This window comes from Eublepharis macularius, chromosome 4 (assembly GCF_028583425.1).
Source record: "Eublepharis macularius isolate TG4126 chromosome 4, MPM_Emac_v1.0, whole genome shotgun sequence".
NCBI classification, from domain to species: Eukaryota; Metazoa; Chordata; class Lepidosauria; order Squamata; family Eublepharidae; genus Eublepharis; species Eublepharis macularius.
In genome coordinates this window covers 127824207-127837639 of record NC_072793.1, presented here as the reverse complement: position 1 = coordinate 127837639, position 13433 = coordinate 127824207, and the positions used below count along the sequence as shown (strand labels likewise).

Genomic DNA, 13433 nt, shown 5'->3' with positions numbered 1-13433 from the left:
ACAAAACAAAAAACAGTTGGGCAAGGCACCAGATATGGGCCCAGCTCACTGACCACTAGAGCACTATAGAGATAGATACAGAATACAAGTTAGCATGCAAGATACAACAATATTATAAGATAACTACAGGGAAAAAAAACTTCCCTCCCCCCATTCCAGAGCTCTGGGACCGTTCCATTGCACAACCACAAGCTCAAGCTGGCCTTTGCGTGTTAGCAAGTGAGGGGTACCGAGTTCTTGTTTCGTCCCTTTTATAGGGAAATATCAAAGATTTGCTTCATTAACATCTTAATCACATTGTTTTTGTTCTTGAAAGTCAGTTCCCTTGAGAGTCTTTCATGTAAACACAAGTCTACACATCTTTTACCTCTGTGATAGACTGCATCTTTGATATGTATTTGACTACATTGTAAATTACATAGGAATGTTCACACTTCACTGGCTGAGGGTTTTAGATACCTTGTCTTCCTAAAGATAAGCTGTTTGTTGTTTACTCTTTTGGTGATTTATATGTAGAAGGCCAGAGGACCCTTAAAAAGGTCTCAAACAACTAACTTTTATGGCCTTATCTGTTTCCTGCCGCAGAGGGTGAGACCTTCCTAGGAGATGCAACTTTATTCTGCAGTGACGGAGGGAAGGTCTTTGGAAGATTTCCTTTTCCCAAACTATAGTTGGTTCCCTATTTCTAACATGAACCAAAAAGGCCTGGTTCTGACCCACTAACAAATTCTGACAACATAATCCACCTGGAGACTCAGGGAGAAAGGGGGACTATAAATGACATAAATAGATAACCAGTGGGGTGTAGTGGCTGGAGTGTCAGACTAGGATCTTGCTGGGTGACTTTGGGCCATTCATTCACTCTCAGCCTTATCTCCCTCACAGGGTTGTTGTGAGGATAAAATAAAGGAGAGTAATATGCCATTTGGGGTCTCCACAGCAGAGAAAGTTGTAGGGTATAAATGAGGTAAAGAAAAATTAATAAATTATGATTTATGAATTTCTAATGAGGCTTATTTTTGTTCATTAGTATTGTTCCCTTTTGCTGAATATGTTTAACTGTCACAATACAAAGACTTACCAAGCATAGAGCTCTTACAGCTGAACAAAATACAGCAAGATTCAGGTCCAGTACCACATTGAGGACCAACTAGCTTTCCAGCTCAAAAGCTCATAAAAACTCAATCTCGCTCTTCTATTCTGGACTAACACGGTTACCCACCTGAAACACAATAGACACCAATCCTAAACAGGACTTCTCAGAAGTCCTATTTTATTCGGCGGGGATTAATCTCCAGAAAGCGTTCTTAGGATTTCAGCCTAAGAATATTATGGAGACATTTTTCTAGGTAACGTGGAGGTCACTACTGAAGTTCCATGTTTATTGAATGCCCCCCGCCCCCGATCATACAGAGTTACTGTGTAATCTACCTTGAGTCTCAGTGAGAAAGGTAGACTATAAATAATGTATGATAAAATAAAAATACTGCATCCCTCTAAATGATCTAACATTCCCTCAATTGTTTTAGAGGAAATCATAGCCCTATGAGGAAGTTCCATTTTTTTTAAAAAAATAGCATCTAGTGTAAGAACAGCTGCAAATATCTCATCACTTTAAAGGAGGATTCATGGAATGTTATTTACCACAAAGTGTTATTTACCTCCACGCCATGAAAAGCTTCAAATGCCCATTTCCACAAATTATGACTTTGTTAAAGAGACAGGACATTCTTTTTCAGGCTTTTGGCCAACCCTATTCATAAGTATTTTTGACCAATACACACTAAACTCTTTGATCTTCCCTTTCAGTACCTCAAGATCTTGACTGAGACTATGAATGAACAATTACACCAGCAAATCACTCTGATTTGGCAGAGGCAAGAACTCACACCAAGTGCATAAGGCAGGCGGGGGGGGGGGGGGCTTTAGCCAACTGCTCAAGTTCACATCCCTTTGGATTGGTACCTCTAAGATTATATACCATGTGGCTTGTGGTAAATATTGTATAAAACTACAACCATTATAGATACTATGTAATTACGATATAATAATATACATGCAAGAATAAAATGCATTCCAGTGAGACTAAACACAGGCATATCTGCATAGCTAAAGGGCTGAACAATTAAAAATACTGATCTTTCTTAAAAAACGTGTTTATTCACCTTTAATTACAATGAGTTCAGAAACTATTTGTTTAAAGGAACAAATATTTTAAAAGAATGTTTACATTTAAGGTAACTAGATGGATCAAAATATTAGAAATTGAGAAAAGTGTGTTTGTATAAAGCTGTTAATTAAGATTCAGTTTCTCATGGTTTTCCCAAAGCCAAGCATGATAGACATTCAGTTTATGGTCTTGTGGCTGTACCTGGAAGAGAATCGAGATATAATAAACTTAGTGAAGAAATGCAACATTTGTATATGTGCCTAGAGTAATTAAGTATTCAACTCACATCTATTTTGTAGCTTATGGATGCGTATCTCTCAGAATTAAGCCCCACTGAACGAAGTTATACTTCTAAAAAAACATGCACAGGCTGTAGTAGGCTGTAGGGTTACTGAAGGACCTTCAAGTATTGTAAAACCAGTTTCCTATATTATTGTATGTTTTAGCTAATTCATTCAACAAAACAAGAGACTCATGTTGCAATAACAGAAGTGTTATTCTGTCTCTAGAACAGGGGGCAGAGCTGTACAGCTCCGGCTGACATGCCATACAACCATCCTTCCACAGTAGATACTCGAACAGTACATACACATGAAGCTGCCTTATACCAAATCAGACCATTGGTTCATCAATGCCAGTATAATTTATTCTGAAGTGCAGCTGTTCTCTGGGGTCTCAGTCAGAGGCATTTCACATAATATGGTACCTAATCCTTTGAACTAGAGATGCCAGGAATTGAACCTTGGACCATCTGCATACAAAGCTTAATTATCCTTAGGGATCATTGGATTGTGAATGGTCCTACTTCTGCCCCTTCTCCTATACTCAAAAGCTCCTATAACATTAAATGCTGCTCTTGCCCCTAGAAAGAAGTAAGGCCAAATTGTAGCATCACAGATAAGGATATATAGGATGCACTTATACTAGTTCTGTTCTACAAAATGTGCCATGGGATCGTGCCACATGCTTATGTGATTATAGCAAGCAGGGAAAAGGTCAGGCCTAGTTATAGGTCTTATACCCCATAAATAAACTCAGGACCAGAGACATTTCACTCCACAGGAATTAATTCAACAGTAAAATACATTAATCAGCATTCCCATTGTATTTCACAGACTAGAGACATAGCAGTGAATGATACCTCCTTCCATTCATTGACACAGAACATCCTGTAAGAATCATTTCCGTATTTTCCAATCCCATGCAACTCAATAGGATACTTCCATTGTTTGGTCAAATACTCATCTAGGGAACAAAAGCCCATATCATACAAAAAAGCCCGAGACTGATTTCATTAACATTGATTGCGTGTACATTTGTAAAAAAAAAATATGAATAAAACAGGATCTACAATAGACTTTTTTAAAAAAACCACCCAGACAAAAATGACAAGGGATCACTCTGTTGATTAAACCAGTAAAAAGAATGGTTTATAAACTTACACAGTAAGTAAGTATATAAGTAAATCCATACAGAATCTAGAGTACTTTCCATGCAGTAAGAACATAAAACATCTAGAATACAATAAAATGCAGTTTCATGATTACCCTTACAAGATGCAAAAACCAGAATTATTCAAAAAGGCTTTTGTATTGTAGGGAGGGAGTCTCGTATGCTCCACTGATGAGTTAGGGACCATAGAATTCACCACTATGTTGCCTTATGTACTTTCTGTTGCTTTAAATATCTGCTCCTATATAAGCCCTAGAATTGCTTATGTTGTGTTTCAGGATTTCTTCAACTCTGTATTGGATTCTTGCTAATTTTTGACTCTGTAAACTTGTGTTCATTTACCTTACGGAATTGTTTATGAAATTTTCTTTGGTACTGACTGTACTAATCTCAAACTTGTTAATCCCCCTTGAGTCTCAGTGAGAAAGGAGGACCATAAATGACATCAATAAAATAAATAAAATCTGTTCCTATTACTGTCTGTTCTATTTTGGGCAGCAATCCATAGATCATGCATGTAATTCCCATGCATAATGTGTTGCAATTTCCTTTAGCTTCATCCACTAGCTTTTAGGTAAAGGTGCTTTAAATGGAATGTTTACATTGATGCTTTTTAAAGTCACCAGTGGCTCCAGTCAGTTGTTTTTTTTTTAGGGGTAGATGGGAGGAAAATATATATTGATGTCAAATCCCCACCCTCTGTTTAAAATACTGTGAATAGAGATTTTGTGAAGACTATTTCAGAGTTAAAAACAGGAGTAAGCAATGCACAGTTGTGCATTAGACTTGTATTCACTTATCCCAGTCAACCACATCTTTAACCAGGGGTCCCCAAACTTTCTGACCCTGAAGGCACCTTTGGAACTGTTACAAAGGGTGGTGAGGACAACCACAAAATTGCTGCCACAGGAGGCAGAGCCAACCACAAAACATCAGGGAGTGAGGTTATGCATAACTCTAAAAGCAACTCTTTAATATTTCAGGCAGCAGCTCTGTTTAACAGGATGCGTTTTAAAATGAACACATTGTTTAAAATTTTATTTATTTACTTCATTTATTTTATTTACTTCATTTAGATCCCACATTTCTCCCCAATGGGGACTCAAGGTAGCTTACATCATTCTCCTCTCCTCCATTTTATCCTCACAATCCTGAGAGGTTTGTTAAGTTGCGTTGTGTGTGTGACTGGCCTAAGGTGGTCACCCTGCAAGTTTCCATGGCAGATTCAAACCTGGTTCTTCCAGATACTAGTCCAACACTCTAACCACTATACCACACTGGCTCTTACATCTTTTCTGACATATAAATAGCTTACCTTCAGTCACACTGAGAAGATCCTTTTGTTGTGGTTATAGCTGCTGCTGAAGCAACTTTTAAAAAAAATCTGCACAGCCCATTATATCTCCAATGGCCAATCAGAAGCAGTGCTCAGCAAGTTACACCTGCCCCCCACCCAATCTCTAAAAACACTTGGCAGTTGCCATGTTGGGGACCCCTGTCCTACATTTACAGCCAAGGAAGTGCAACGGAGTGCTACTTACAATGTAATCCTATGCGTAGTTGAACTTAGGGAGTTTAGACTGGAGTAACTTGGCACAGAATGCAGTGTTCAGTGGCTTTAGGCAAAGCTGCATCTCTCAATCTTGGTCTCCCATCTATAACACCCCACCACAGTATATAAATTCTAAGTGCTATCATTACACATCTGAGAGAAAATACCTGAAAATTTGAGAATTGTCTTTGCTCTGAGTTCATATAGACCAAGAGGTTTAAGCAGCTCTGACATTTCTTTGCAGTTGGCAGCTCTTGCTACTCTAGGCGAAGGATATTTCTTCAAAAATTCCCAAAGAACAGGGATGGCCATCTTACCTAGTCAAAAGCAGCATGCTGTGAATGGCAAAGTTTGCACTGATTTTTTCTGCAAAGTTGACATAAGCATTTATGTTAAACCGTGTTAACAGATTTTCTAATAAGAGCTATTTAAAAGTAGCACAACTTCATGTAACACAGGATTTCTTTTACAGAAGTCGCTTTGCATTAATCTTACTGGCATCCATGGCTTTCTCCAAATGAATGTACAGTGAAGCAGATGTGTGGTTTTGCCTCCAGGCAGGATTTATACAGCTTTCAACATGTAAATGACTTCCATGAATTCATCTCATATGAAGTAGCCCTATAGTACAAATTACACTTTGCATTTTTAAAACAGATAATGCAAATTTACCAACTAAATTCTTAACCATGTATATGGTCCCATTATTTCATAAATTCAACAAATGGCAAAAATTAATCTTAAAATGAATACTGGTCCTCTGAGCTGAGTAAGAATCATTCTTCGCGGGGGTGGGAGGATGATCTTACACTGCTGGGAAATGTGCAAGTAATAAAGTGAGCACTGCACCATCCACAAAAAGTCCAACATAATTGTGTCTGCTAGAAGCATGGCCACTCTCACGTATCATGAGAGATTATACCACGGGAAAATATCCCTATGCTGGAGTATGAGAGTCTGGCTTCAAGCCAAGTGTTTTCGTGAAAAAAATGATTTCCACCTGTGGAGTGTGACTTTCACACCTCCTCCCTCTTGCTGCAGCTCAGGGTACTCCCTGCCCCATGCTGTTTGTGGGGTTTCCTGTTGCCCACAAGCAACACTGCAGGGGACATTATGGGCTGCTGTGAGGGAGAGGAGAAGGCAAAAAAGTAACATTCCATGAATGGAAATTGTTCTGTCTGCAAAAGTGCTCTGTTGGATCCCAGTCTCCTTGAATGAGAGAGACATGGTCATGTTTTTACCTGAAGTCTTATTCAGAAATATGGTGGCGATTAGGAGCTTCCACGGATCATGAAAGAGTGTTTCCTGGATCAAATTAAAAGGAGAACGAGGCGGAGTCCATTTCCTAAAAGCCTTCCTTCTTGGGGGGCTTGGAGCTGCATACAAGATCAAGAAGTGAAAAATCAATTGCTTATTATTGTACGTAAATACAGTACCACAATATATCTCTGAATGTGGAGATGTGTGGCAATACACGGTGTCTTCAGGCTCTAGAAACTGTTATGTTTACAGAGCAGGCTTTCTCTGTTTCAACAGCCTGTCAGCTGAGCAAGCTAACAAACTAACTAGTTTGCATTGGCCCCTCTTTCCCAAGTCTTTCACTTGTGAGCGGGGGTAAGGGGAAGCAAAGAAAGTTCAGGAATGCTGCAGGTATTGATAATCATATTGAGCTCTTTGTGCTGTCAAGTGAGATCAAAGGGAGAGGGGTTCCTCAACACACGGCTGATTGCTACCAAACTGCAGAAGATTCTAACTGTGACTTCCCAAAACACATGTCAATTTCTATAATACTGAACACAGCTTTAGGCTTAGAGTTTCCAATTTGAAAAGGGTTCCTTAAGACTCCTAGGTAGTATATGCATACAGTAACTATGGAGAACTGCTTATATCAAATGATGGTAATAATTTACTAAACGTTGAAATGACTATGACTGTTGTCAGTATCATCAACCTACCAAACTGAACCTATGGATTCAGTGTGTATATGACATTTCAGGATTATGCTTTATGACCAATCATTTCACAACTTCTGATTACATAGAAATGGGAGACTAGCAGTTTGATCCCGTTTTTTAAACCTGGAATCAAGCTCCACTTAGTTCAGTGAGGCTTATTTTCAAGTAAGTGTGTATAATCTTCACCAAGTCTGAAATCAACCAGGCTGTAAACACAGGGCCCTATAAAACCCACACAAGGCATTTCCAAGTTACCTTCTTTTAGGAATCTGCTGGAAAAATATGGACTAGTTTTCCTTCTCTCCACTCGAGTTCTTCGAACACGGCCCTCTAAATGTTGAAAACAGAAAACCAATTCAACTATATAATGCTTCATTCCTTGGTGAATTTTGACAGTAATACATGCTACTATGCTTTCTTTTAGTGTGCGCCTTCTGTAATATAGAAAAGGCTAACTGTGTTGCTGATGACTCACTTTTTATCCTGGTGCAGGTGCATGGAGGGGTCTGCGGAGTGCGCCTGTGCCAGGATAAAAAGTTGTTGGCGGCCTGTGGGGAGGTGGCTGTGGTGGCGTTGCACCTCCTCGCTGGTTCTATGGCCCTCAGAGGCCTGCCTGCCTTTCTCCTTGCCCAGCTGATCCTCGGGCAAGGGGGGGGGGTGCCAGAGCCCGACCACCGTTCAGCTGGGCAAGGAGAAGGCAGGGTGAACTGGCCACCGTCTCCCTGCCCAGCTGATCTGCAGGCAAGAAGGGGTGCCGGAGCCCGCCTGCTGCTCAGCTGGGCAAGGAGAAGGCGGGGCGAACCGGCCACCTTCTCCCTGCCCAGCTGATCCGCAAGCAAGGGGGGGGGCATTGGATCCACTTTTTCTTAACATTCAATGAGCAAGACATTTTGATATTGTGCAAATATGTCTTCTGGTCTAGAACTGGTGAGCTAGTCATAATACAGAACCCCTGACAAAAATGCCAACTTGACAAATTATGGAAGCACATCCAGAAAATATTAACAGTCGCTCCTGTACAGAACGACTCTAGTCTAAACCCACAGAAATTAAGAGGCTTACAGTGCAATCCTAAACAGTGTTACTACTGGAGTAACTGCTTAGGATTGCTCTGTAATGGTACCAGTGGTGACATATAAAGACAGAGCTCCCAAATTCCTTTTTTATCACTAGGTTTTAAGTATCCACACTAGAATTTTAGCTCCTTTCCAAATTTTAGCTCCCCTCCAAAGTAGATACCTTTTAGTGATGTAAAGTGTTGTTCATCACAGGTCTGTGAAACATCAATATCCATCTTGGAAGCAAACTTTATCTCTTCACTCTCTGAGGGCATCCAATTTTCCAGTTTTTCAGGTTCTGAAGGAGTCTTATTAGTTGTTGCAGTAACAATCTTGATGGGATTCTCACCACATTGTAAAATTTCTGAGCCTGACTTGCATTCCAAGACCGCCGCAACAGGATTAATATGCACCTCCACTGTTGGTTCAGAAATCAGCATTTCATCCTTCATGTGTATTTTCTTTCTTCTTGAACCTATTTTGCACACTTTCTGATCACTTACACTCTCACTATTTATAGCACAAATGCCATTCTTTTGTCTACTTTTTTTAATACACCCCATTCCTTGTTTTTTATGTGAAAGTTTTCTTTCTTTTTTGTTTTGGCCATCATCCAAAATTGTTGTTTCTTTGGCCTTTAAAAAACAGTGCTTTGAGTTATCTTTTGAGGGCCCTTCCTGCAAACAGACAGAAATCGTTTCCAACTCCCTGGCATTAGTCTGTAGTTCCAAAAATTCATTTTGCAGAAAAGTTGCATGTCCTTTATTACTATTTTGCAATCCAAGATCAGAAACCTGGCTATTTGAGTTATAGATCTGTATTTCAGACTCCATAATACTTGATCCTTTGGTTCTGGATTGTGCCTCTTTCTGAACAGGAGCATTAAAATCAAAATCCTCTGATTTAAGAACCATTTCATCATTCTTTTTAAAGTAATCTGAAAGAGCGCGTTTGGATTGGAACTTCATTCCTTGAGGACTAGGAGAGGATAACAAAGTATTAACTACTTATTGTAATACACACAAGTATTGCAAAAAATTGTATTCTGGGGGGGGGAGAACAAAGTTGAAACTATCTGAAAATATGAAAACTCTGCCATCTTAAGTAGGGTTTACCTTTCTATGTCAGTTGAAGTCAGTGGGCTTAGGAGGAAGACACTGTTCGCATTTATACTTCAGTAGCCTGCAGTGTCAGGATAAAAGTGACTGTAGCATGAGCAGGTGTTATGAAGCACAATATATTATCTTTAATAATCTTTTGGATGCAAGACAGTCAGAGTCAGACCTCCTTAAGGAAGAACTGTGCACTTGCCAGGAAAAGCATATTAATCTTTCTATCTACTGAAGCCTACACATGATCCCCTTTTATGATCCAGAGTTCATTGCTTCCATACAAGAAGCAAGGCTGGAAGGAAGGAACCATCAAACAAAAATGTTTATCCTTAACGCACATAGATTATGGAAGCAGGATGTGGCTTCCAGGCAACAGGACAACACTCTTACACTTTGGAGAACAGTCTTTATTTTTCTTGGTTTAGCAAATCTCTCCTAGTCAGCTGTCTTTAGTCAGAAAGGGCTGTAGCCAAAGAAGCTAAGGGATATAGTTTGAAGCTTTATACAAAAGAAAACGTGACACTCTATGGGAAGAAGCCTGACTACTATTTGCCAGGCACACTCTGGAAGGGGAGGATAACTTGGAACATACGAGGCAGTTGAAAAAAATAATGTGAAACATAGTACAATCTTGTTAACAGGGTGGATTATACTAACCAAATTCTACAAAAGCCATTTATAGCTGGAATGTTAAGATATTATTTTAGCATATTCTTAAATGTTGCATGTAGTGTCAAGTGCTATTTTTCCATAAGCAAAGAAAAAGAATTAGCTTCAATGAAACATGGCAAACTCTTTGCATTTGCAACAAGCGTATTGGATATAATACTGTATCCACCTACATCTGGCAATATATATTTTTTCCTGGTACAGTTGGCTCAATAGGCAGAATCCAAGCAGATTAAGTTCTTGCTGTTAGGAAGATAAAACAATGGGGAAAACTTCATCGGCTAAACTTCTGTGTGCTAGGTTGCTGCCAGAACAACACACATGTGCACGTGCAATCCAAGGATTCACGTGCGTAAGATTTCTTCTCCATGTCTCTTTTTTAAAGCAACACTTTTAGTCATTTGAAACAGAAACAGAGTTTCTTTGCATTTTTATATAACTAACAATACACTGGCATTCTTCAACATTTTCTCCACACCAAAAGCCATTTGGGCTATACCATGCATCACTAAGTAAAGTATAGGATAAAGTCACAAAATTTTACGCCACAATAAATCTGTTAGTTTTTAAGATGCCTTAAGATTCCTGTTCGGTTTTCCTTCAGAAGATTCACATAAATGACGCTTCTGGAATATGTAAATCTAGAAATATTACCTGATAAAGCAAATGTCATATTTTCCTGCAGTTTTGCCTGTCTTTCTTTGCTTTATTATCTTCTCCCATCCTTCTGGGATAGCTTTTGAGTCTGCTAAAGAGATAGTCACTCCATCCTCTTTGCACGGAACTGGACTTTCAGCCAGGCTCTCCGTATCTTCTTTCTTGAGGCCAACATATTCTCCTGCTACTGTCAGAAGCTGACCCTGTTCTTTGTTTACATCTTTGGTCATTTGTGTTTTGCGTACGCCACTGAAAAAATATAATACAATATAAAATGAGAAAGGGCCATGTCTCGGTGGAAGAACACGTGCTCTGTAGGCATCAGCTTAGCAGTTCAATCCATAGCATCTCCTGTTAAAAGGTATCAGACAGCAAGTTCGGGGAAAAACCTTAATCTGCCTGCAGCAGCAAGCAGTTACTAATTAAAACAGACAACAGTGAGCTAGATAGACCAACTCACTATATGATAGCTTCAGATGTTCCTAAGAACAAAGGAACAGGCCCCATCTTTGTGGCCTTTCCTTGTACAAAAGATATTCTAAACACCTAAACTATTTTAAATTGCCCCCTTTGTCTTTTTTCAACTCTACTGTATCCTATTTGATGATATGCATGTGTCAGGATGCCTCCTCTCATACTCTGCAAGGCCTGTTTGACTCTGTGTGACTCTGATGTTAGAAGCTGTTCTCTGCCTGAGATGAGACATCCTGCTATCTCTTGCTCAGCTTGCAGTTTCTCTTTCGCCTGAGAGAAGCCTCATGGCCTTGGAGTTTCTCACACATCATTTCTGTCTTGCTGTTCATGTATTGAACTTAGCTAACTGCTTCTGTAATGGGCTTAGGATCCTATATACGTTCTATGCTTGTAGAGAATTGCCATTCCTGGCAATGAGTGTAATAGGGAATGAAGTAGTAGCTTATCAAATAAAATGCTTTAGCTCATGCAGTTCCTGGACTCATGCAGTGAAGTCTTTGAGAGTTACTAGGCAGAGCCTCATAGCATGTAGAAGAGCCCAGGTCCAACTACTTTGTGTCCGGGGGAGGGGGATCGTGGTTCAGTGACGGAACAGCTGCCCGGTGTGAACAAAGTCCCAGATTCAATTCTTGGTTTCTCTGGTTAAAAGCGTCAGGTAGGACATAATAAGAAGGAAAATAAAAAGAGATGTGATTTTGACTGTGCTGTTTATTGTATTTATTATTTTACTTTTGCAATTTATTATTTTACTTTTGTAATGTAATGCATTTTACTTTTGTAATATAATGAAAAAAGCAAACTATAAAGCAAGCAAGCAAATAACTAAAACCTCTACCTTTGATCTGGAATAGACACTACTGAGCTTAACTGAACAATGCATTTTTTGTATTTATTTATATTCCACTTTTATCCCCAATGGGGACCCAACACACTCTTCTCTCTAACAATCTAAGGCACCTTCATGCACGTTCATGTGAATCTCCTGGGGAACAAGTAGCAATGCTGTAAATGACCTTTTTGTGCCTAAGAATGGAGAGCCGATACAAGTGACAGCAGGCAACACTGGGCTAGGTGCACCAGTGGTCTGATTCAGAATAAATCAGTTTTGTATTTTTAAAAATCCAGAATTGGTTTACTCCTATGCATAATTAAAAGAAGTTTTTAAAAAAAATCAAAATTGTGACATACTTTTTAAAAGAGAATATTTCCCACCCATTCTTATAGCAGGAGATGCCTGTCTTGTTCACTAGAGCTCACTACTATTATCCAAGGAATCGGATTGGCAGCAAGTTCAGATCAAACCAAAGACTTTAATACAATTCTGCTCCTTGGAGGACAGGATATAAATGTGAGGTTAAGAAACGAACAAAATCACAAGTTACATTTTGCCTCATCCTCAAATGAACTCAGGATGGAGTCAGTGGCTCTCCACTTTACCACCACCACAATCCTGTGAAGTAAACCAAGGTGAGACAGTGATTAACCTGGGTTACCAAGTTTCAGAGCTAAAGAAGAATTTGAACCCGGGTCCCAATCTGACACATTAACCACTACACAACACTGCCCCCTTTATTAAACCATTTTATTTATTTATTAAGCCATTTCCATTCTGCCTTTCCTTGTGATTCAAGGCGGCACACATTCAATATTATGAGATCACTGCGACTGCATGGAGGTGGACCTAGCCAACTGACGGGGAGAGGGAGAAACTCATAAACGTACGCACTACCAGGTCCCCGGCGCCCCCTCTATTCAGGTGGCAGCTCCCTACCTGTCCTCCGATGCTTCCGGCACTGACATGTTGCACCACCTTTCTCATCGTATCACGCACGCGCATTCTAAGAAAGCGTCACCACTTTCCCGCCAGAACACAAAATATATACGTAATTTCTCACGCTTCTCTACACAACCGTGGAATGACTTCCCGGCTGCCTTTTGCGCACGCGCATTTTTCGTGAGGCGGTCTACAACACGCGATAAACGGAGAAGAGAATGAAAATTCTTTATCCCTGCACAAAGCCACAGAGATGAACACGCATGCGCACCTCTTGGAATTTGTAGGAAAAGCCGCCGTACTCCTTATTGACACTTCCGTTGAAAATTTAACATTGTCCACCCCAGTTTCAAAAGTATAGGGACTCCCCACACGCACACTCTAAAGGCAAGAAGACCATAGAGCGAAGCCATTCTGTGCGCTAGAGAATCGAAAGAACAGGGAGTTTACCGGAAGTTTTGGCTGTGCGTCACTCTCGTATTTTTCTATCTCTACGTCCGCTAGGTCTTTCCTCAAGCCGACTGAGATTAAAATGGGAAAGAGCGCATGCGCGTTGCCTA

General features: G+C 39.9%; 1 protein-coding gene across 5 annotated transcripts; it reads right to left on the bottom strand.

Annotated features, from left to right (window-relative positions):
* Positions 1-13384, bottom strand: MBD4 (methyl-CpG binding domain 4, DNA glycosylase). Of its 5 annotated transcripts, none has more exons than XM_054977869.1 (8): positions 13324-13384; positions 10623-10874; positions 8369-9165; positions 7385-7459; positions 6416-6550; positions 5342-5491; positions 3312-3415; positions 1-2371 (listed from the first exon to the last, which is right to left on the bottom strand). In XM_054977869.1, the coding sequence occupies exons 2-8, from the start codon at positions 10853-10855 to the stop codon at positions 2294-2296; spliced, it is 1572 nt and encodes a 523-aa protein (XP_054833844.1). In that variant the 5' UTR covers positions 10856-10874; positions 13324-13384; the 3' UTR covers positions 1-2293. The 5 variants fall into 5 exon arrangements, with proteins under 5 accessions (XP_054833844.1, XP_054833845.1, XP_054833843.1 ...); XM_054977870.1 differs by lacking the exon at positions 13324-13384 and adding an exon at positions 13145-13200; XM_054977868.1 differs by lacking the exon at positions 13324-13384 and adding an exon at positions 12871-13053.
* Positions 13385-13433: the final 49 nt, after the last annotated feature.

Excerpts from the sequence above, each read along its gene's own strand:
- MBD4 (XM_054977868.1), bottom strand. The coding sequence starts at position 12,899 with ATGTCAGTGCCGGAAGCATCGGAGGACAG. Across the intron at positions 10,875-12,870 it reads CCGGAAGCATCGGAGGACAG|TGGCGTACGCAAAACACAAA; the intron begins GTAGGGAGCTGC and ends ATATTTTTTCAG. Across the intron at positions 7,460-8,368 it reads ACACTTTACATCACTAAAAG|AGGGCCGTGTTCGAAGAACT; the intron begins GTATCTACTTTG and ends TTCAACATTTAG.